This window comes from Rhizophagus irregularis, chromosome 3 (assembly GCF_026210795.1).
Source record: "Rhizophagus irregularis chromosome 3, complete sequence".
Lineage (NCBI taxonomy): Eukaryota > Fungi > Glomeromycota > Glomeromycetes > Glomerales > Glomeraceae > Rhizophagus > Rhizophagus irregularis.
The window spans coordinates 2509534-2533844 of NC_089431.1; the positions used below are offsets into that span (position 1 = coordinate 2509534).

At 28.8% G+C, this 24311-nt stretch overlaps 6 protein-coding genes across 6 annotated transcripts; 3 read left to right on the top strand and 3 right to left on the bottom strand.

Moving 5' to 3' along the window:
• Positions 1-363: 363 nt before the first annotated feature.
• On the top strand, positions 364-2488 carry OCT59_020610 (uncharacterized protein; the record flags this gene model as incomplete). Its single annotated transcript, XM_066149300.1, has 6 exons — positions 364-896; positions 974-1157; positions 1216-1823; positions 1900-1982; positions 2052-2060; positions 2184-2488. 6 exons carry the CDS (start codon positions 364-366, stop codon positions 2486-2488), a joined length of 1722 nt encoding a protein of 573 aa, XP_065990220.1.
• An 87-nt stretch (positions 2489-2575) lies between these two features.
• Positions 2576-3013, bottom strand: OCT59_020611 (uncharacterized protein; the record flags this gene model as incomplete). The annotated part of the gene is made up of 1 exon (XM_025326096.2): positions 2576-3013. One exon carries the CDS (start codon positions 3011-3013, stop codon positions 2576-2578), a length of 438 nt encoding a protein of 145 aa, XP_025177918.2.
• A 2417-nt stretch (positions 3014-5430) lies between these two features.
• OCT59_020612 (uncharacterized protein) lies at positions 5431-5718 on the bottom strand (the record flags this gene model as incomplete). Its single annotated transcript, XM_066149301.1, has 1 exon — positions 5431-5718. One exon carries the CDS (start codon positions 5716-5718, stop codon positions 5431-5433), a length of 288 nt encoding a protein of 95 aa, XP_065990221.1.
• Positions 5719-8253: 2535 nt separating this feature from the next.
• On the bottom strand, positions 8254-9392 carry OCT59_020613 (uncharacterized protein; the record flags this gene model as incomplete). Its single annotated transcript, XM_066149302.1, has 6 exons — positions 8254-8306; positions 8374-8411; positions 8525-8580; positions 8899-8930; positions 9147-9189; positions 9276-9392. 6 exons carry the CDS (start codon positions 9390-9392, stop codon positions 8254-8256), a joined length of 339 nt encoding a protein of 112 aa, XP_065990222.1.
• A 7789-nt stretch (positions 9393-17181) lies between these two features.
• On the top strand, positions 17182-18132 carry OCT59_020614 (uncharacterized protein; the record flags this gene model as incomplete). Its single annotated transcript, XM_066149303.1, has 5 exons — positions 17182-17194; positions 17288-17487; positions 17565-17787; positions 17936-17980; positions 18059-18132. The coding sequence occupies 5 exons, from the start codon at positions 17182-17184 to the stop codon at positions 18130-18132; spliced, it is 555 nt and encodes a 184-aa protein (XP_065990223.1).
• A 146-nt stretch (positions 18133-18278) lies between these two features.
• OCT59_020615 (uncharacterized protein) lies at positions 18279-19434 on the top strand (the record flags this gene model as incomplete). The annotated part of the gene is made up of 4 exons (XM_066149304.1): positions 18279-18386; positions 18566-18672; positions 18927-18996; positions 19069-19434. The coding sequence occupies 4 exons, from the start codon at positions 18279-18281 to the stop codon at positions 19432-19434; spliced, it is 651 nt and encodes a 216-aa protein (XP_065990224.1).
• Positions 19435-24311: the final 4877 nt, after the last annotated feature.

The following is a 24311-nucleotide window of genomic DNA, read 5'->3' on the forward strand; positions in this document are numbered from 1 at the left end:
GATAATGAAATTATACGAAGGCAACTTGCTGAAGGTAGGATAACTAATGTTATTGGTGATCTCCATCAATATCAAACTAATACTCAAAACCAGGTAAATAGAATGATAGGTAATATGGCAAGAAAACAAGCCCGTATAGGTGTGCTAGTACAAGAAAAATTTGCCTTACAATTCTTGTATCAGCGAAATGTCCACCACTTACAGCAAAGTAGAGGGGATATAGGTCTGTTAGAATTTAATCGAAACAGGCTCTATGAACGATATGAGAAATGGAAAAATAAAATCCAAGCAGAGCGCCAGAATAATTTAAATTTACAGGGACAAATTTTGGCGCTTCAGAATAATCCACCTAATCAAGTAAACATGGCAGGAATACCTCATCCATATTTTGACTGGGATGATAGTATCCCAGACTTTCTTGCACAACTTAGACTAGACTTGCAGAATCGAAGAATAAATTCAAATGATAATGCAGCAGGTCCTCCAACAGGAAGAGATAATGCAATAGGACATTTAAGAGCCTGTATGAGAGGAAGGACTTTAGAATGGTTCGATGATGAGATTACTACAAAGCAGAATTGGGAGCTAACTAACTTACTCGATAATACAGGGCAGGTTAACTTAGTTGCAGTAAATGGGCGAACTGCAGTACAAATAGGAGCTAATGCATTAAATGAGGCTGTTGGCCAACCAGGAAATGCAATAGTCAAGTTAAGAGCTGTAGAAGATGCTTGGAATGAAGACTGGCATATAGCAGGTGGCTGTCCTACTAATGCTTCTGTAAATGCACCAAATGCTAATGCTGGAAATACAGTAGCTGATATTCGATTTGGTCAAGCCGTATGGTGGCTAAAAACTTATTTCCCTACAGTAGAAGAGGAACTTCAGGATTTGATGTATGGAACAATCAGAAAGGGAGACATGACTAATTGACTATAGATGAATTATATAGAAAAATATTACAAATAGATAGACGAGCCAACTATAGACCTAAAGAATTACGTAGAAAGTTCTTAGATGCTTTACCACTTTTATGGCTTGAAAAAGCTGAAGATATTGGTGAACATTTGCCATTAGATGAATTAGCTAAAAAGCTTTATGAGATAGAATTACGCCGAATAGCTAGACATAAAAGAGATAGAACATCTGATCCACTAGTATCTAATCGAGCATCTTGGCAAATATATGAACTTTCACCTGTTTCAACCTCACAAGTCACAACAGCATGGAATATCTTTAGAAGATATGCAAAAAGCAATCCAGAATGCACTAGCACAGCAAAAAACTGAATACCAGTCTTTATTAGAAAAACAAAAAGCCGATTTCCAATCACAAATAGTCCAGCAAACTAAAAAGATACCTCCACCAGTTCCTCCTAAAAATATGGAACAGCTTCTTGATACATATGAAAGCGCTAATCCTATCCCTGATACACTTACTAGGGAAGAAATAATGAGAGTAGTCACAAAAGCTTATGAGCCACCTCCTAAACCGCAAAAGCCAGAAAAGTTGCAATCATCTAGAATCGATAGATTAGAGTCAAAAATAGATGAAATTGGTCAGATGACATTTAAGTTTGCTAGGAGATCACTTAATGATCAATCTCAAAAGCCTTTTTATTGCAGTAATTGCAGACAGAAAGGGCATAAGAAGAACGATTGCCCAAGGTTAAATCCTGTAGCTAAATCCAATTTTACTCAATGTTACTATCCTCAACTTCCATCTACACAGCCCCAATATATGCCTTCAGATTCAGATAATGAAGAAGATGGTTATAACAAAGTAGAAAATGGGTGGTATTATGCACTGGAAAAAAAAAACAGGTAAATGAGAAAGCTGGCCAGTGATACTAATGCAATCTCACCCCTAGAATCTAGCCAACCTGAAACGTACAATCAGCTATTGTCTAAGCTCTCACCACCGATACGAAAAATGTGCTTGTCTCGAAAGGCTCAGGAGGAGGAATCGAAAGAATCAGATGAGTAGTTGTCATCTTTACAATATCTGAATGCTAATATAAATGACTTAATTATTTCTAAATCTTTTTTTAGATACCGCCAGTGAGTTCAGTAGTATAAATGATCCAGCAATCAAGGCGCTTGGATGGAAGGCTGATAAACCATCTAATTTTGCTATAAAGGGCAATTCCAAATATATCACCGATTCATTAGGATGATATACAGATGTGCCAGTTACTTTGAATGATAAAAAAGATAAGACGGTCACAGTTATTGGAAATTTTGTTCATATTGATAATGGTGAAACAGAACCAATGCTATTTTTTGGTATGTCAAACATTCGAAAGGTTCAAGGCATTCCCGATCCAAATAAAAACCAGTTTCGCATAAAGTTACATGGAAAGGCATATATTATCCCAACCTTTAGCAAGGCCCCGGTAGTCAAAGATCCGTCAAAAGAAGATCAGGACCAAACATCTACCAACTCCTCTAGCCCAAATAGTGAAGAGGACTTAAAAAAAAGTGCGTAAAGCTTGAAGAGCAACTATTAAAAACTGAGAGATGGCTTGACATGGCATTAAATGCAGGTAATATTCTTGCAGAAAAATGCTTACGACTTATGGAGAATAGATCGGATGCATGACAGCTTCTCTAGTAATATTTACTAATTTATTAAGATCAAATTCCCGTCTAGATGTATCATCTTTAAAAGAATTGGCTACTTTATCTGCAGAAGAAAATTCATCTTTTGGCTTTATACTAGCCTTTTTTTTCTGACTAACTTTATCTTTTCGCCCATTAGTTACTGTATTCAGACTATTAGAATTTGCATCATTCTCATTATCCATAGGATATTCCATATGAGTGATCCCATCTTCTTGTATGATAGTAGAGGAGGAAGTATTATGTAAAGATTCCTGATTATTTTCTGAAATCTGGTCAGAGATGCTGACAGATTCTATGATTCTGCACCATTCCTCGGTAGGTTTAGGAGGCCTCTTATTATCAATTATTTTTTGATATGTTGTTGATCCTATACGATGCTTTTTACACATAATATGCCGAGCATCTGGAATATTATTCTGAGCATTTCTAATTTCTTCAATAGCTTCAGATGACAAGCGTCAGGCATCTGATCTAAGAAATTTACGAGTATGGGTTGTTTGTTTTTTGCTCATAGTTTGCTAGTAATAAATCTGTATAATACTAATAAAAAACTTGTAGAAAATTTATTTGATATTGGTCTGACATTAGTCTGGCATTAGTCTGGCATTGGTTTGTTACATATATGTAGTTTGCTTTCTTTACAATATAGCGTACTATAATCATGATTCAAATAAAAAATAGGTTTAGGATATATATACTTTAAATATCATATTTGTTTTAAATTAGTTTATTATTGGTCTTTTATTAGTTTGATATTGGTTTGATTCTGAACTCCCTTTTTCCATATTTGAAAAAAATATACATATGAATAATAATTTCGCTGATAGCCATCAGGAAAAAAAAATCATAAAAAACTTTGCCTTCAAATAAATTCATATGGCAAATATACATACGATAAATGAAATAAATAATGGGGCACCCTTGCACAGGTCGAAAAGTGAAAAATCAGGCACCAATTGGTGCCTGATTGGCATTTTCGCCAAATATCGTCACCAATCAGACAGTTTGCTAACTTTTGATCCAGTGATCAGAAAAGGATGAGATATAGCTCATTGGAATCGTCTCAACATAACGAATCTAATGGTAGTAAAATCTCATTTCTAGGATTAATACTTGATGAGAAATTAAGTAAAATATAAAAAATAAAAATGTATCATTTATATTTTATTTAATTTTTTATTAACTATTAATCCTAGAGATGCGATTTTACTACCATTAGATTCGTCTTGTTGAGGCGATTCCAATGAGCTATATTTCATTCTTTTCTGATCACTGGATCAAAAGTTAGCAAACTGCCTGATTGGTGACGATATTTGGCGAAAATGCCAATCAGTTACTAATCGGTTACCAATCAGGTACCTGATTGGTGACCGATTGGTGACTGATTGATGCCTGATTTTTTACTTTTCGACATGTTGATGTGAAAAATGCATCTATGGTTATTAATAGCTACCTTCGAAGAGGTGAATTTATTGTATTTGATCTCAGGCTAGAAATAAAACGATCTCCTTGCAATCCGCTTTAAGGTTTGTCACTCCCTAAACCTGCAAAAAGAGATAATGGTAAGGCAGAAGCACAAAGAAAAAAGTGCCTCAGCTAATGAGTAGAATCTGACTTAATAGATACCAGCTTTTTTTCGTAATTATAAAAATTGGAAATGGGAGAGCGCCAAGCCGAAAGACCGGTTATTTATATAGATCCTCAAAAAGTGCAAGACTTAGATCGGAATCTTTCTTTCCAAAAACTTTATTACAGACCTGAGAAATATTATCGGACTGCTGGAAAAATCAAAACTGCTTGTAAAAGAGCTAGATATGTGTTTACTTTGGCCATAATAAAAAATTGGCTTAACAAACAGGCTTTGTATCAGATTCATAAGCCTCAGCCTAAGTATATTCCATAAGCGTCTTTTAATAATATTACTGTACCTATGGAAGTTATTCAAGCTGATTTATGCTATATGCCTTATGATCGAATTGAAAATAAAACTTATAAATTTGCACTTAATTGTGTAGATATTGCTACCCGTCCTAAATGGACTTATCCTTTGTGACGTGATTCTGCTAGTATGGCTAAAGGATTTGTGAAACTTTTTAACTCCCGAATATGCCCAATTATCTGGTCTAAAGTTAAAGTTTTAATGGTAGATGGGGGCGTAGAATTTCAAAGTAATGTTATCATACTAATGAACGAACATGGTATCCAAATTCAACTAGCTAATTCTAAAGAATCTATAGGTATTGTTGAGAGATTTAATCGTACACTTTAAGAATGGGCATTCTTTATTCAAGATAGTGTTGAAATGAGATTACCTCCTACTGAGCGCTGTCGAGCTTGGGTAAAAAACCTTCCAATTTTTCTTGTAGAGCTTGACAATTCTGTAACTTGACTTTTGGGTATTTCTCCTGCTGAAGCTCGAAAAAAAGAACATATCTTTCTAAAGCTTCCAAGCCACGAGAAGGACCTATTGGGTTTGATGAGCCTAGATTATCCCATGATGTCTTAGTAAGATATTTGCTTAATCCTGGTGAATTAAAAGGTGGGAGACGATGTCAATCGATTGTAATTGGTCTCCCCAAATTTATCATATTCGTGAATCTCTAGTGCAAAAAAATCAGCTGGTCTTGTACTGGCTAATAAATGATGAGGGCAATGGCCCAAAAAGATCCTTTGTAAGAAAGAAGCTTCAAATCGTAAAGGATGTACAATTACCACCTCGATGAGTGCTTGCGAATTAGATTTCTAAGTCATGAAGTTTAAGCATTTCATTTACTTTTTCTATAGATCTTTTTTACACAACCTCTTCTTAGTTCGCTAATAAGATATATAATTTGTATAACTTTTCAAGACTCTGATACACTTCTTTATTATACCAGTCTTTGAAATCCGCCATTCTTTCATTATAAACTTCCTCATTTGGAGATCGCTGCTTTGCTATATATCTGCAATGATCATCTGGATCTCTTTTACGTTGCATTGTTTTCAAATAGCCCACATATGACAATCCCATTTTATCATATTTTTTCGTGCCTTGGCTATATGTTACTTTGATTATCTCAACTAATGCCAATTTGATATCTTTATAGTTAACCATTTTGAATGTTTGTATTAATATAGCAAAAACTTTTGTTTAAAATAAAATATTTATTTCTTATTACCATGATAGGTGAATATTATTGCAATTATTTACTCATGACTGGATACGTCTGTGGGCGGACTTGTCGTCAGCCTGAAAGGTGTTTTGAACATTGGAAAGCTAAACCCGCATCTCCTGTAAGGTTTGTGGCAAGCCGACTAGCTCTGAACCTGGCCTTTGTAGAAAGCATTCTGATACCTATTATGTAATCCAATATTTTAATAGGCTTCGGGATAAAGCTAATGCCGATGATTTAATTCAGATGAAAATTGATGAATTGCTTCTAGAGCTGTTAGTGAACAAAACTGAAGAAGCAGGAGAGCAGGGTTAATGACAGGTTAGTGTCGGGCTAGTAATGGAATAGTAACGGACTAGTAATAAGCTAGTGACGGGCTAGTGTTGGAGATCCTGAAAGTCAATATATACATGTATATGCATTTATATCATATTATTTTGTCTAGAGGTAATCCTATTTGCCTCATATAATAGCATACATTAAATAAGGTAGCATACTTATTCTCCTATATCAAACGCGCATTTATATCTGACTTTTTTACACCTATAGTAATACTTCCTATCCATACCCATTTTTTTTTTACACTCATAGTAATACTTTCTATCTATATCTGAATTTTTTTTTCATACCATAGGTGTAAATTTTTATTATGTCAGAATTATAATCAGGAAGGCGCGCAAAGGTAAGAAAACAAATTTATGATTTAGATAAGTAAGAAGGGCTGGAGTACATTATTTGTCAACTATCGTTCTTGAAGTTCGCCGGTGAAAATAGCATTACACATACTTACTACTAGGTGTACATTTTTATTATATCAAGATTATAATCAGGAAGGCGCGCAAAGGCAAGAAAACAAATTAGTAATTTTATTAAGAAAAAGGAGACTAGAAAACATTTTAAGAATACAAATTTTATTGATATACTAGAACTATATTTTGAGAGCCCTAGAATGGTGAAATTAATAGGCATTCATTTTTAGCAGCAGGGGGATTCTGGAATACGAATTTTAATAACTTTCTTTCCTGCGGTCCCAGGTTAAGATTACTTGGTCTGCCCACGCCCCCTGCTGCTAGTATTGTATTATTTTTTTCATAGATTATATATAATGAGGACCTCGCTTACTTATAAGATAGGTCATTTCAGGCCTAAGGTAAAAATCATATATAAAATTCTTTGCAGATCCTACTATAAAAGAAAATTTTATATTACATTATTATGATTTTTTTCCTTTTTAGCTAATTAACCAATAGAACTTAAGAAAAAAGTAAGGTAAAAACTAATAGTAAAGAGCCAATTTTCTACAATGATCTTTATTATAAGTAAGCGGAGTCCTATATAATGTAAAGAATATCTATACAAAGTTTTAACCTTTTGCCATATATATTTATTTTCTGCCATCAATTTTTAGTGCGATTATTAATTTGCTCTAATTAAAAATTTCAGATATTAATGTATCTTCAAATTTTATTTATAAATTTATCTTATTTTAACTTTTATATTTAATTTTTTTTAAACAAATCCAAGTATTATTGATTAAGTTTTGTAAGTAGTTTAAGTTAATATTAAGAATTAAATGATCAGCAGGTATATTACTAAATTAATTAATGATCATCAGATAATAATAAGCATGTCCGCCCTGTTATAAGCTGTAGTATTGAATATTATGATGTAAAATATAATTTTTAAAAATTATTATTAATAATAATAAAATAAGTTTTTTTTCTAAATTCTAAATTTTATTTTATTTATTTTATTAAATTTTATAATGAATATTATTTAATATAATAACAGATTACAATTAAATAAAAATTTTATAATATAATAAATTAATTAATAAAATTACTAGTAAAATTACTGAAATTTTTTTCAAAGATTTGTGATTATGACATCTTCTTTAACTATTAAAAGGCTAATATTCTTGAAATATAAAGTTCTGAAAAAACTTTTAACTCTACTTTGCTAAAAATAGCTATTTTTTTGATATATTTTTGACATAGCTATAATACTATTTTTATATGGTTTTAATGCATTGTGTAAACCATTAAAACCATGTTATCTAGGCTTATAATTTCATGTCAAAATAATGTCAAAAAAATATAATAGTTTTGTAATTAGTTTGTAATAGTTTTACAATTCTTTTTTAATGAATTTATAATACAATTGTAATATTTCAAAATACATTTATATAATTTTATAATGGATTTGTAATAGTTTTTTTAATTAATTATGCAATTGTTACATTATTTATATTATATATTTAGTGTAATAAAAATATTATAGCTAATAGACCATTTCTTATATAAAAAACAAGTTTCAAAGTAGAATTCGTAACTTCGAAACTCGCCTTTTAATGACCATATCCACCACTCCAAGGAATGAAACCTACAAATAATTAAAGAAATAATCAGTAAACTGTTTCTTTGATTAAAAAAGTTACAGATTTCGAAGTTAAACTTCACTTCGAAACTTACCATCATTCATCCAATAGTAGTTTGAAATTTTCTTTCAAAATGTACTTGGGAACCTGGAACTACAAAAAAATAAAAGTTGTCAAAAAACTTATTTTTTGTTATTTTCCAAATTTTTTGAATACTCACCAGAATCCATAATTAATCCAAGATTAGACGCCAGATTCCTACAAAACAAAAAAAAATTATAACAAAAAAAAATATATAAAAAAGCAAAAAAAAATGAGCTGTTAGAACTTTTGTTGAAATGAGTAAATTAAGAAATCCAAATAAAACTTACACGTCCAAAGATATCCAAAGATATCGATATCTAAAGAAACCCGAAGAGCTAACAACCTAAAAAAAAAGAAAAAAATGAACTATTAGTTACAGTCCGTTAAAATAAATAAATAAATGAAAGAAAAAAATGAATACCAAAACTCATGCGTCCCACGCGTCTGTAGACCTGGTTGAGCTTTTAAAGTAAATTTCTTATTTGTCGGTAAAAAATCGAAAATCTGGCAAATACTACGCGCCAAGTACCCGAAGATCTAAAGAAATAGTCATCTAGAAAATAAAACTCGAAGAGCCACCTACAGAATGCAAAAACAAAACGTTAGTAATTGGCTTATTTTTAACGTTGTGTTAAAATAAGCATTTTTAAAAAAAACTTACTGAAATTGCGTCCATAACCAAGAATAAGCCGTCTAAAAAAAGGAAAATGAGACGTTAGTACATTTCGCTAAAAGAAAGAAAAAAAAATTTTTGTTTTTTGTAAACCTCTACTGAAATCCTACGCGTCCAGGACATGGCAATCTAAAAAAGAAAGCAAACCGTTTCGCTAAAAGAAATAAAAAAGGAAATGTTAGTAACATTTTCTAATTAAAAAAAAAAACAACAGGATACTTCATAATGAAACGTACGAAACTCTTCATTTTCTGATTTCCAAATTCCCAGAAACGGACCCTATAAAAAGAAAGGAAATGTTAGTGAACGTTTCCTAGTATAAAAAATTTTCTTTATTATAAGTTTCGTAATAAAATGAAACTTACCTTACTCCATATCTCTGTCACACTGACAGTTTTTGCAGTTTGGAGTAAATCAATTGCGAAATCGACTGGTCCATATCCTGATATTTTTTTCTGGTTGAAGTTCAATCTTGCTCTCATGTAAATTTACTTCAGCAACAAGGTACGAGCAATCGGGCTGATACATACTAGTCTTGAACTTGTACTTGAGGTGAGACTTTTAAATGAAGGAGGGCGAAACAGATATTCCGAACCTACAAAAAAGAAAAGAAAGCGTTAGCAAACATTTCCTAATAAAAAAAATTAAAAAATAAATCCAAGTTTTGTAACACTACAAAACTCACCATTTCAAAGCTTCCGTAAGTATTCAACTCTCTCGATCTACAAAAAAAAAATTAAAGGTAACGTTAGCTAACGTTTCCTAATAAAAAGAATAAAAAATAAAATTTAAAAGTTTTGAAGAGAAAATTCTTTGAAACTTACCATTTTTAAATTCAAGGTCGAACTCACCGAAAGTCCTACAAAAAAAAATATATAGGAAATGTTAGTTACGTTTTCTAAAAAAATTAAAAAAAAATAATTTTAATAAAGTTTTGAAGCGAACGCTTCAAAACTTACCATTTCCAAATTCTGAAGTCGAAAGCTAGCCAAAAGTCTAAAAAAATAAATATAGGAAGCGTTAGAAACGTTTCCTAAAAATTTAAAAAAAAAGTTTAAAAGTTTCGAAGCGAAGTTTTGAAGAACGCTTCGAAATTCACCATTCCGTTATTTTTTGAAAGATTCTGGCAGTAAAGAAGCAGAAGGAGAAAAGGAAGGGAAAGGATAGAAATGAAAGGGCAAAAGAAAGGGGAAGAAGGGACAAGAGGGAAAAGGGTAAAATTGAGGGGAAGCGAAAAAAAGTAAAGGCCGTGGGAGAAAAAAATTAAGCTTTTACTAAAAAAAGCTTAATTTTTTTTTCGCTATACCGCAGCAGGCGCAATTTGATATCACGTGACACATGTAATACTTAAATTAATATAAATAGGAGGTTTCCTCCAAAAAAAATTTTATATGTATATTTTTTTTTAGATGTATATATATACTAATATATACACATATATATATATCTATTGATTTTAATGCTTTACGAAAAGCCCCTCCTCTGTAAACAGGTAGAGGCCAATTAATGCCTATAGGGGGAGAGCCATTGCTACTCCCTCAATACAATTTTATATTAAGATATATAAACCATTGCAATACAATTTCATATTAATATTATAAATATTGCAATACAATTTCATAATAATTTCAATTTATAATTATATTATTAATAATAAATCCATTGCAAATACCATTGCAACATAATGTTTAAATTGTTTTGAAATTATGATTTGTAATACTTTTATTAGCCCTTGTGATATATTCTTTGTAATTAATTGTGAAATACATAAAAACAATTTCAACCATTACAAAATAATGTCAGTATTACAAAAGTATAATAGGAATATTATAAAAGTATTTTAAAAAAATAGCCATTTTTAGTAAAGTATATAATTATAAACACTGGTCGAAATCAAAAAAATTGGACATATGGAAAATCAGCAAAAAATCAGACCAAAATCGACTGACATTACAAATCGGCATATCTGATTGATGCCAATCAGACAATTTAATAAAAATCCAGCAAAAAATCATCATATTTGGTTAACGGCTGATTGATACTGGTTGAAATCAAAAAAAAAAATTGGACAAAATGACAAATCAACTTAAAATTTACCAATATTCAAATATGTACTTTTGATTTATGGAAAATTGACAATTCAATAAAAATTCAATAAAAATCCAATAAAAATTTGGCAAAAAATCATCATATTTGATTGACGGCTGATTGATGCTGGTTGAAATCAAAAAAAAATCGGACAAAATGACAAATCAATCTAAAATTTACCCAATATTCAAATATGTACTTCTGATTTATGGAAAATTGACAATTCAATAAAATTTATTCAATAAAAATTCAATAAAAATTCAGCAAAAAATCATTATCTTTGATTGACGGCTGATTGATACAAAAAAAGTCATCAAAATTAACTTTTGAAAAACATGATTTGTCATTAAAATTCAGAAATTCGGAAAAAATCAACACCAAATTTATAGTCAATTACTCAATTTATTATAAATTTATGTCTAAAACTTATAAGTTTATAATTGGTATTTTCTACTAATTGGATTTACGGCTAAATACTCTTTTGCATTTTACCGGTTTGAGATTTTGTAACTTACTGGTACAAATTTACCTAAAATATGATGCACAGGTATTATACAATCACGACTTATTGGATAAAATTCGGTATTCCACAACTCAATATTACAAATTTCATCACTGCTGAAATAGTATCGAATATTAGTTGAATTTGCGTATTTATACCAACGAACGTATGCTAGAAAATGTTTGACGGGACCATCCAGAAAGTCTACTACGTGAGTAAAATAATACTGAATTTGACCTAGGTAGGTGTCGACATCTTCATCATCCGTAATAAATTTCACTAAGACGTACGAACTTTTTACATGTCTTAACGATAATGATCCTGAAACGACTTCTGAACCAATCTGACACCTTCCGAATTGGTTAATTTTGACCCTAATTATTATATCGTTATCTAAACCTTCTACAAGAGGCCTCCGAAATCCAAATGATTCGTAAGTCGCATTGTAATATTCAACCATTAAATTTAACATTTCACTTGAAAGTAGTATATTATGAGATACCGGCTTGAGAAATTCACCTGGGAAGTTTTCTTTACCAGAAATCTGTGAATCTTTAATATTTTGTGAATTCAGCCAAAATCGATGTATCCCATCTGACAAAAATTTATCAGTAACTGAAAGGGATCCGATAGTACGCTGACTGTTTAGCAATTCGAGACCTTTTACTTCGATACCTGAACTTATGATATTTTCGATTTGTTTATCAAACATTAATCGACGCATAAGTTCAGACTCAATTTTCCTGTTGCTGTTTGGTAACAAACCTAAAAGTGCAAAATCAATAAATTATAAGCTAATATTGAAATTGTTAAAATCGTTAAAAAATCGTTAATGGATATTTACCTAATATACCGTTCATATGTTAGAAAGAGAAACACCAGAACACATATAATGGTCTATAATCAGATGAGCAATCACACAAATGTAGAGAAAGATGAAGATTCGGTGTGATTTTATCTCTGCCGTGGTGATTCTCAATTAATTTGACTATTTCGATAAGACTTCTATGGGCTTCATCCGCCAAATTAGATTCTAGAATCTGATTTACCAAAATCAAACAAATCCTGACAAAATAATTCAGGATTCTTCTATCTACATCTGAAAGGTGTTCCCAAAGTAATACAGTTAAATAAATTGTAAAGAATATTTGCCACTGATCGGCCGTAAAATTGGTGAATTCCTCTCCACTATGAATTTTTCCTGGAATTCGACCTAAATCGGATGGTATCTGAAACTCGTCCATTTTTTTCTGAATTTTGTTCAAAGAATTTGGTGTCAAAATACCCCCATCAATCCAAATTCGTTTTACTATCCACTTTGCAATGCCCAGAAATAAGCAATACATTAGATCGACTGTAATAAATCTAATAGGGTTGAAATATGATAGATGCAACAATTCGGATCATCTAACGCCAGTTTCTTTGACGAAGCGCTTTCTAGCAGCGTCTGAGTTGCATCTTTGCCAACCTAATGCATTTTGTTAGTACTCATTCGAATCTCAAGCAGAATACCTTACATCATCCATTCCGGCAAAATTATGCTGTCTATTTTCATAATTTGCTTTTTTCTCATACCTGTGACATGAAACTAAGGCAGAAACATGACCGCAAATTTTTTTGCAGTGGAAATATCACATGATACTAAGATTAAAGCGCCACGAACTCTCTTTCCATTTTCGCATTCATAAGTACGATTTAGTGTTAATCCAGCCCAGAGTGTTTCCAATTCGTTAACTATTAGTGCTAAATAGTGGTTCACTTTATGTAGGCTGACCTCCTTTGGCCCAGGTAAAATGCCGAGAGTCAATAAATTTTCACATCTGAATCGGATATCGTGTGGCAAATTGCATATAGCGGCATATATGACACCGATACTATAAATGGTACTATCATATAGCTGAAACCAATCAAGATTCAGCATCAAGCCAAGATGAGAATTGGCCACTTCGCTTCTGAAAAAATTTGGCAAATCTTCATTGTCCGATTCTTTAAAATTCTTCCACACTTGCCCATCATATATATCAGTCAAAATATTATCAAAATTCGACCGATTAGCCCAATGTCAGAGAGAATTTTCAAACCCAGGCTGACAAAACATAGTGGCAAGTTGTTGATTAATTCCAGTAAACAGATACATTAAATTAGGTTGTATTATTGTTCGATTTGTTAATACGCTAATTTTTTCAGACAATGCCATATTGCAAAGACGTGATCTATGAACTGAAGAATTGGGAAATTCTATGTGTTGACATTTCATTATAGCAGGATTGTCCTCTTGTTTGAAATCTACCACTTCCTTTTTTTTATACAATTTGTGACATTTCGGACAAGGTACAAAACTATGAAATTGGTCGTTTAATCTAAGCTTCTTTCTTGTTAAGTAAAGCGAATCTGAAAAATCATTAAAATCATCACTACTGAATTCGCACAGGGCCAATTTCATAAATTTTATTAGAGTCTCAGTAGCTGTCTCTGCGATATTGAATCTTGTTCGAAAGTTCATTATCCAAAGTAACATCCATAAAAATCGATCATAATTCGATTCTAAATATGGTGGGTTTTGAAATGGTTCATAACTAGGTGGTGAATAGTCTTCAAAAATTTCAGAAATTCCAGAAATTGGATCATTATCTGATTCACTGCCTATAGACAATGTATTACTGTAGATATCTTTCTCTGTAGTATATTTGGATGATGATGAATCTTCTGGATCTTCTGAAATTTCCAGACGATTTATATACTTTCTTGCACATTGTCAAGGTAAGAAGTTAAATTCGACATCTTGATATTTATCATCAACATCATCTTGATTACTGTTATCTGATTCTTCAGATTCTTGTCTAATAGATTCATCAATCATTTGTCCAGCTGAAGCGGGTGTTGATGTTTCACCTATTTCAAGTTGACGAACTTGAGACGAAATTGTACCTTGCGAATCTTGGTATTCTTGATGTCTGGAATTGTGAATTTCTTTTGTGCGAGAATCCACCAAGTCGCCATCACAATCAGGACAATTACAAACTACTAGTTTTCTTTTATTACTTGTTGATCTAGCAGAAGATACTATTTCTTCGTTTATTATACTAGAAATTGATCTATTTCTATGAGTAGAAGATGGCTGATTTGAAGGTGATTCTTCATCATCAAGATCGTTAAGTATACTAGAGACTGACCTTTTTCTGCTCATTTGTTTAGTGTTTGAATAAGTTTAATAAGTTTGGCAAAATCCAAATTTGTAAAAAGGCCAATTTTTATAAAATTTGGAATAACACAAAATTTGTATAATTTGTATATATAATTAATGTAATCCTGGCTTCTATGATTATTTCAATAATTTTTTAGGATTTAATATTTTTTTCGCAAATTTGGCAATTTTATATAATAAATTTGCGAATTTTCTAATTAATATACTTTTAAAAATTGCAATATGATTTAAGCTTATTTTACAATAAAAAGCTTATTTTTAAAATAAAAAGCTTATTTTATTTTAAAATAACTTTTATTTACAAGATAATCACTTTATCATTCCTTTATCATTTTCGGATGCAAACAAGCCTTATCAAAAGAAACTGTAAATTTTAGCGAAAGTTGAAAAGTAACAATTTTGTATTAATTGAAGTAGTATTGCTATAATAACAATATCGCTACAGAATCTAAATATATAAGAAATATTTTCAATTTTACTGCAAATTTCGACAAAGTATAACTTGCCGCATTAAAGTATATCAAATTTTAATGCAGTAGAACACTAACGATTTTCTTATTATTATTAATTGATTTGACTTTTTAATTATAATTTATAGTTGATTTTTCAATTGAGAAATCAATGCAGTAGGACGCTAAAGATTTTCATAATTTTAATTGATTTGTCTTTTTTAATTATGATTTATAGTTGATTTTTCAATTGAGAAATCAACGCAATAGGACGCTAACGATTTTCTTATTATTATTAATTGATTTGACTTTTTAATTATGATTTATAGTTGATTTTTCAATCGAAAAATCAACGCAGTAGGACGCTAAAGATTTTTGTAATTTTAATTGATTAGTCTTTTTTAATTATGATTTATAGTTGATTTTTCAATTGAGAAGTTAACGCAATAGGACGCTAACGATTTTCTTATTAATTAATTGATTTGATTTTTTAATTATAATTTATAGTTGATTTTTCAATCGAGAAATCAACGCAGTAGAACGCTAATGATTTTCATAATTTTAATTTATTTGTCTTTTTTAATTATGATTTATAGTTGATTTTTCAATTGAGAAGTCAACGCAATAGGACGCTAATGATTTTCTTATTAATTAATTGATTTAATTTTTTAATTATGATTTATAGTTGATTTTTCAATCAAGAAATCAACACAGTAGGACGCTAAAGATTTTCATAATTTTAATTGATTTGTCTTTTTTAATTATGATTTATAGTTGATTTTTCAATCGAGAAGTCAACGCAATAGGACGCTAACGATTTTCTTATTAATTAATTGATTTGATTTTTTAATTATGATTTATAGTTGATTTTTCAATCGAGAAATCAATGCAGTAGAACGCTAACGATTTTCGTAATTTTAATTTATTTGTCTTTTTTAATTATGATTTATAGTTGATTTTTCAATTGAGAAATCAACGCAATAGGACGCCTACGATTTTCTTAATTTTAATTAATTGATTTGATTTTTTAAATTATGATTTATAGTTGATTTGTCAATTGAGAAATCAACGCAGTAGGACGCTAACAATTTTCTTATTATTAATTGATTAGTCTTTTTTAATTATGATTTATAGTTGATTTTCCAATCGAAAAGTCAACGCAGTAGGACGCTAAAGATTTTCTTATTATTAATTGATTTGTCTTTTTTAATTATGATTTATAGTTGATTTTCCAATCGAGAAATCAACGCAGTAGGACACTAATGATTTTCTTAATTTTAATTAATTGATTTGATTTTTTAAATTATGATTTATAGTTGATTTGTCAATTGAGAAATCAACGCAGTAGAACGCTAACAATTTTCTTATTATTAATTGATTAGTCTTTTTTAATTATGATTTATAGTTGATTTTCCAATCAAGAAGTCAACGCAGTAGGACGCCTATGATTTTCTTATTATTAATTGATTTGTCTTTTTTAATTATGATTTATAGTTGATTTACCAATCGAGAAGTCAACGCAGTAGGACGCTAATAATTTTCTTAATTTTAATTAATTGATTTGATTTTTTAAATTATGATTTATAGTTGATTTGTCAATTGAGAAATCAACGCAGTAGAACGCTAACAATTTTCTTATTATTAATTGATTAGTCTTTTTTAATTATGATTTATAGTTGATTTTCCAATCGAGAAGTCAACGCAGTAAGACGCTAATGATTTTCTTAATTTTAATTAATTGATTTGATTTTTTAATTATGATTTATAGTTGATTTTTCAATCAAGAAATCAATGCAGTAGAACGCTAACGATTTTCTTATTATTAATTGATTTGATTTTTTAAATTTATAAATAGGACGATATGACGATATTGAACCTGCTTCAATTTTTTAAACGAATATTGAGTGAATATCAAAATGTCAAATAATAGCAATAATAAAAAAAACAATAAAAAAAATAACAAACAAAAGCAACAGAGGTTTCAAGAAGAAACACCTGACGAAGGATCTAATCGTCAATAGGAAAGAATGGAAGAAGAAAGTAATCCGAATAAGATGAGTGATAAAACCAATAAGTCAGCTAACAAATCGTCACCCACCAAGTCAAACAAATAAAAGCAGCAAAGGTTTCAAGAAGAAACACCTGACGAAGGATCTAATCGTCAACGGGAAAAAACGGAAGAAGAAAGTAATCCAAATGAGACGAGTGACAAAACCAATAAGTCAACTAGCAAATCGTCACTCACCAAGTCAAATAAACAAAAGCAGCAAAGGTTCAAGAAGAAACACCGAGTGAAGGATCTAATCGTCAACAGGAAAGAACGGAAGATGAAAGTGATCTGAATGAGACGAATGACAAAACCAATAAGTCGACTAGCAAATCGTCACTCACCAAATCAAACAAATAAAAGCAGCAAAAGTTTCAAGAAGAAACACCGAGCGAAGAATCTAAGCGTCAACGGGGAAGAACGGAAGAAGAAAGTGATCTGAATGAGACAAGTGATAAGACCAATAAGTCGACTAGCAAATTGGCATCCATCAAGTCGATCCTCAAATCTGCAAAGTTGATTAAGCCGACTCAAGAAGAGTCTGACGATGAGGTTATAGAAATTGAACCGCCAAATATTCCTAAAGGTAATTGAATTTTGGAAAATTGCTGATTGACATGTACGATAATTAATAATTTTTATAGATCAACAAGAGATGTTATCGGAAATGAAAAAATGATATGGGAATATTCGAATTCCACAAAAATTCGTATTAGTGGTTAAAGACGATTAAGGTAATGAAAAGGTGATCAATGATGACGATACTGATTTAGAAGCAGGTACTATTTTGACTTCATTCGTATAAATTTAGAATTATTCGTAAAAAAATATTACTATTAATAAAATTCTTTATTTAGAAAATCTAAAATTAAAGAAACAAATTGATGAAGTACAAGTAGAGAATACAAGGCTTGAACGCGAAAATAACTGATTATTCGATGAAAATCATTTTTTGACTCGAGTAAACGAGGCCTTTGCAGACGAGAATGACAATCTACGCGAAAGCTTAAACAGGTATTCGAGAATCTGCCTGCCTAAAGCCATTTATAGGCAGACAGATCTCGAACAGCCGGCAAAATGTCAAAAAAAATTAAGACAAAAAAGTCCGAGCGATACAAGGAAGAATCGGAGGAAGAAGGGTCTAGTTCTAACAATAATGATGAGTACGACGAAAAAGAAGCTAGGGTATATTAATTTTATTTGTCTGATTCAGTTATTTAAAATTGCAGTATTGAGTAATTAAGTACCAGTTATCATTATTTGATTGTTATATTTAGGCTGAAATGAAGTCTATTTTGAAAACCATCGATGAAACTTGAGAACTAGATTACAATGAAACGTTCAATAACGTGAAAAATCTCAAGATTCGTTTAGCCCTTGCTCCGTGTTTTCCTGCTTCGAATAAGCAACTTACAAAATGGTTAGGTTGTCTCCACAAGTCTCGTCGTTCTCATCAAAGATTAATAGATAGGTAAAAAGCCGATGAAAATAAACACTGGGTGCACTCAAACAATCGAGTACATGACGTTAGTAATGATTTATAATTATTATGCTGAATTTTATTCCGATTATGTATTGAATTTTATTCAAATTATAACGTATTTTAGAAGAAAATCCGCCGAATGAAGGTGGCAAAAAGATTATATAGTTTTGACGATGAACGGATAACAAAATATGATAAGCATAGATTACTAAAGATATTATCCAATCGCTTATTTCATTCAGTGAGACAGACGAAGAAGACCTAACAAAGTCGATAATCGCTATTTATGACTATTCGTGGAGATCTGATGAGGTTAGAACTTCTGAATCTTGATTTTTTAGACGAATCGCTGGATTTAATTTTTATATTTTATTGTTTCTTCAGCTTAAAAATTTGCTACGAAATGTACTCGATGTACACTCGTCAAATAAGGTGAAATTAATACGTGAACGTAAATATGATGACGAGGTACAAAAATATGACCGACCACATCCATCGAATGCTCCCGAATGGTCTTATATCGTACAACAACAAGATTTAATATTCGATACTGATATCGACCAGGGTTTCAATACTAAATATGATGAAGAAGTAGAAGAAGTTAGTAGAGGGACAACACCAGCAACTGGCAACACCACCAAAAATGATGAAGACCATAACAAGAAAGGAGAAGAAAAACCATCAAAATCAACGGTCGGCGACAATCATAATAATTCAGATTCTGATTTACATATGGATGACGCGCAATGAACAAATCTGAATTAATTTGGTAGAAAACTTTCTTTTTTTCGTCAAAAATCTATATATATATATAATTAATATTCCAAATTATTAGTATTAGAATTTTCCATAATTCAAAATAAATTTGTCTTAATTCAAAAAAAAATTAATTACAATTTGAAATAATTTTACTGCAAATTTACCGCAATTCAGAATAGAAAATTTACTGCAATTCAGATTAAAATTTACTGCAATTCAGAATAGAAAATTTACCGCAATTCAGATTAAAATTTACTGTAATTCAGATTAAAATTTACTGTAATTCAGATTAAAATTTACTGCAATTCAGATTAAAATTTATCGCAATTTATCAAAATTTATCATAATTCAGAATAAATTCACTGCAATTCGGTAAATTTATGAATATATTTTTTTAAACAATTCGGATTAAAAATACTAAGCAATTCTATATTCTGATCAGCATCAATCAACCTGCCAATCAGAACTTTGCCTAAATTAATAAATCGGCCATCTTTATCACCAAATTCAGCCTAAAATCAGACATCCGATTTCTAGCCGATTTGGACTATTTCGACCAGTGAAAGATATTTAGCAAAAAGGTATTCTAATTTTTTGAAACCTTTAGTATAAAAACCAAATTGTAATTGTAAATATTTTATTGGCTAAGTTCATCAAAAAATATCTTCAGTTTTTTATGAGAAATTCTTGAAATAAGATTTATAGATTAAAGTTCTTTTTTTAATAATATATTTATAATAAGTAATTAGAATTTAATTATATTTTTTGATCATTTTTAAGAATTATAATATCTAAAATAATCCATTATATACATGATTTATTTATATAGAAAAAATGATTAATAGTTATAATGGCAAATAATTTATAAGTTATTAACTATTAATATTGATGTAGTTTTTAATTATATATTTACTTTTTATAATAATTTATTAAATTCTATATTAATAAACTTATAAATATATTGCAGTTAAAAAAAAATTAAGAAAATGCTTAAAATTAATATAATTTTCTAAAATATTAACTTGTACATAGTGAAGTTCAATATAACGGAACTCCAATATAACAGAACATAAGTAAAATCTTGATAGATCAAAACTGAGGCCTAGAACGGATTATCATAATCTATAATTAATTTACACTCAATATATCAGAATTCTTGATATATCAGAATTTTGAAAAATTTTACTATCATGACGGATTCTATTATATCGAGTTTCACGCATTGTAATTCATTTTAAACTAATGAAAAATACTAATATATATATTAGAAAATTATTAAATTTTTTATTAAAAATATTTAAAATACTTGCAACTATTTATATTTTTAAACAAATTTAGTATTTATATATTTTTAAAAATTAAAAATTAGAATTTGATATCTTAAAAAAAAAAAATTTTAATTAATAATATTATAGCAAAAATATATTATATTTAAATTTTTTTAATTTTAAGCCATCTTTTTAACTATAAATTTTCAAATAAATTATAAATTTAATAAATTAAATTTAACTGAATTTATTTAAAAATTTAGTCAAAAAGTAATAGTTTAAAATTAAAAAAATTAAATTTTTACTATAATATTATTAATTAAAAAATTTTTTTCTTTAGTAATATCAAATTTTAACTTTTAATTAATAAATTTGTATTAAAATATTATTTAAAAAGTATAAAACTAATTTTAATCCAAAGTAATATTTAATCTACTGGTAAATTTTATATAATTATATAATTGAAGTTTGCTATTTATCACCACTGGTAGTCAGCACTGATGTCACGTGATTATAATTAACCAATAGTATTAATGTAACTAATTTAAATATTTTATTTAACTTTATGTAATTTTACACGACTAAAAAATTGCGTACACGGTACATCTTTAATTTTTGAGAACACCCCAGTCAAATAAATAATAATGGACAAAATAAGTGATAAGGAATAAGAAAGAACAATAAAGAACAAAAAGAGTAATAAGAAACAATAGTATGAAATGGTAATGAAAAAAGAACAATAGGAAACGAGATAGCAATGAAAAGAACAGTATGGGATGAAATGATGATGAAAAGCAATATAGAATGAAATTGTGATATATAGGATGAAATGGTGATAGAAGAAACAATGTAGGACGAAATGATGATAGAAAAAAACAATATAGGATGAAATAGTGATTAAGGGAGACGAAATGATAATGATGAAGTGATATAAAACAAAATGGTAATGGAAAAGAACAATAGGAGACGATTCAGACGAAATAGTAATGAAAAGAACAGTATATATGGGATGAAATGATGATGAAAAGCAATATAGAACGAAAGGTGGTAGAAAAAGATGATAGGAGACGAAATGGTAATTAAAGGAACAGTATAGGTTGAAATGATGATAAAAAAGTAATATAAAGTGAAATGGTGATAGAAATAATGATATGACAAAATGGTAAATAAAAGGAACGAATGATAATGATAAAGTGATATAGAACAAAATTGCGATGAAAAAAAAAGATAGGATGAAATAGAATGAAAGATGAAAGAATAATGTGGAACAAAGTGGAGATGGAAAAAGAATGATAGGTGACGAAATAGTGGTGGGAAAAATGATAGGAGATGAAATGGCGATGAAAGGACGAAATGATGATGAAAAAGCAGTGTAGAATGAAATGGTGATAGAAAAAATGATATAGGACGAAATGGAGATGAAAGAATATATGGAATAAAATGGAGATAGAAAAAGAATGATAGGAGATGAAATAGTGATGGAAAAAAATGATGGAACAGCATGGCATAATAAGAAAGAAACAAAAAAACCATAAAGCCCAAAAAAGAAGTGAACAGCCCAACCAAAAAAAAGAAAAAGATAGTTAGTTAAAGAAAATAAATTTCCAATTCCAAAAGACCCAAAATAATTTACCATTTACTAAAATATTGATGCCAAAGTTTCAAAGACGTTAAAAGGTGGAAAAAACTACTTACAAAAAAGTGACAAAGTGGAGTAACGAATAAAATGAAAAGAAGGGAGAATAGTTAATATTAATGAAGGGAAAAAACGTTAAGAAATATGTTCAACTTACTGAAAGCTAAGGAAGCAAAATAAAATCACGTAAATAAAAATAAACTAATAAATCTGATGAGTGACGCAATACAAATAAACCATGTGACACTGGTGTTTCGTAGTAATTTTATATATAATTTTACCCAAATTTTCAAAAAAAAAAATATAAATTATAGTCACAATCAAAAATATAAGAAATATTATCAAAAATATAATAAAAAAACTTAATTATTATACTTTATAATGTTTAAATAAATAAAATTTATATAAAATAAAATGAATAATAATACAAATAATTTTTTTTAGAATTTTTTAGAAAAAGTAATTGGCAAAAAATCATATAAAATATAAATTTTTAAAAAGATAATTTAAAGGGCAAATTAGTAAAACTTATTTGATTTGCTATAATAGTTTTTTAATATATACTAGTGTTCACCTGTTGTCTACGACAACAGTTAATATGTAATTCCGGCCAGAATTAAAAGATCTGCAAAGAATATCCTTTTTTGGAAATTTGAGCAACACAATTTTTTTAATTTCTCTGAAAAGTAACAGAAGACAAAATTTCCTTTTTTTGGAAATTTGCGTAACCGATAATTTCCTTTTATGGAATCCTGTGTAACCCAAAATTTCAGTTTTTCGCCAGAAATAAAATTCCTTTTTTTGGTTTTGTGTAACATTGGCGACGAATAGGAGTAGGGTTACACAATTCAAATGACTTATTTATATGGTTAATCTAAACATAACGCCCACGTGATTGCAGTGTTTTTTAATATATAAAAGATTAGTAATGTTTACTAATTTTAATAAGACTTTACTTATTTATAATAAAGATTACTGTCTTTTTATTAATGATTTTTACTTTACTTTTTTTTTAAATTCTATTGGTTAATTAGCCAAAAAGGAAAAAAATTATAATAATGTAATATAAAATTTTCTTTTATAATAAGATCAGCAAATAACTTATCTTATAAGTAAATGGAATTCTGTTTTAACATAAATTACAAATTAAATAATATCTTATTATATTTTTAAAATTTAATTTTACCGTAAAAAAAAAGAGATTTACTAATTTGCCTTTTGAATAAATAATTTTGGTTAAATTACTTTTCTAAATATATATGTTATCCAAATTATTTTGAGCTGCCATAATTATAAGTAAAATTCCAAATTCAATTAAGGCATCCCAAATTATTTTAGTACTTTATATAGTAAATTACATATAAACTGAATGAATTATTATAGCATTCCAAATTATAATTATGGCATCTTAAAATAATAATTTGAACAGCATATATATTTCTAAAAATTTATATTTTATGCAATTTTTTCCAATCATTTTTTTAAAAAAATTATTTGATTATTATTCATTTCACTTAATCACTTTACATAGATTTTATTTATTTGGACATTATAAACAAAATGATCAAGTTTTTTTACATTTTTGATGATATTTTATATTTTTAATTATAACCATAATTCAAATTTTCTTTGGAAATTTGGGCAAAATTATATAATTATATAAAATCTACTGGTAAGTTAAAATCACTTTAGATTAAAATTAATTTTGTACAAAAAAAATATAATAATGAAATTTTTATAAATAAAATAAAAATAAAATAAAAATAAAAGTATTCAAAATACACTTATTAAATATTATATCAATTACTAGAATTACACCACAATTTGTTGATAAAATAAGATCAATAACTTAAATAAAAAAATATTTTTATTTCTGCAGTTATCTCAAAAAGTGAACCTTCTAGATTTTAGTTTAATACAGCATTTAACTTTATTTATATAAATCAATTTTTTACTTGGTAGAT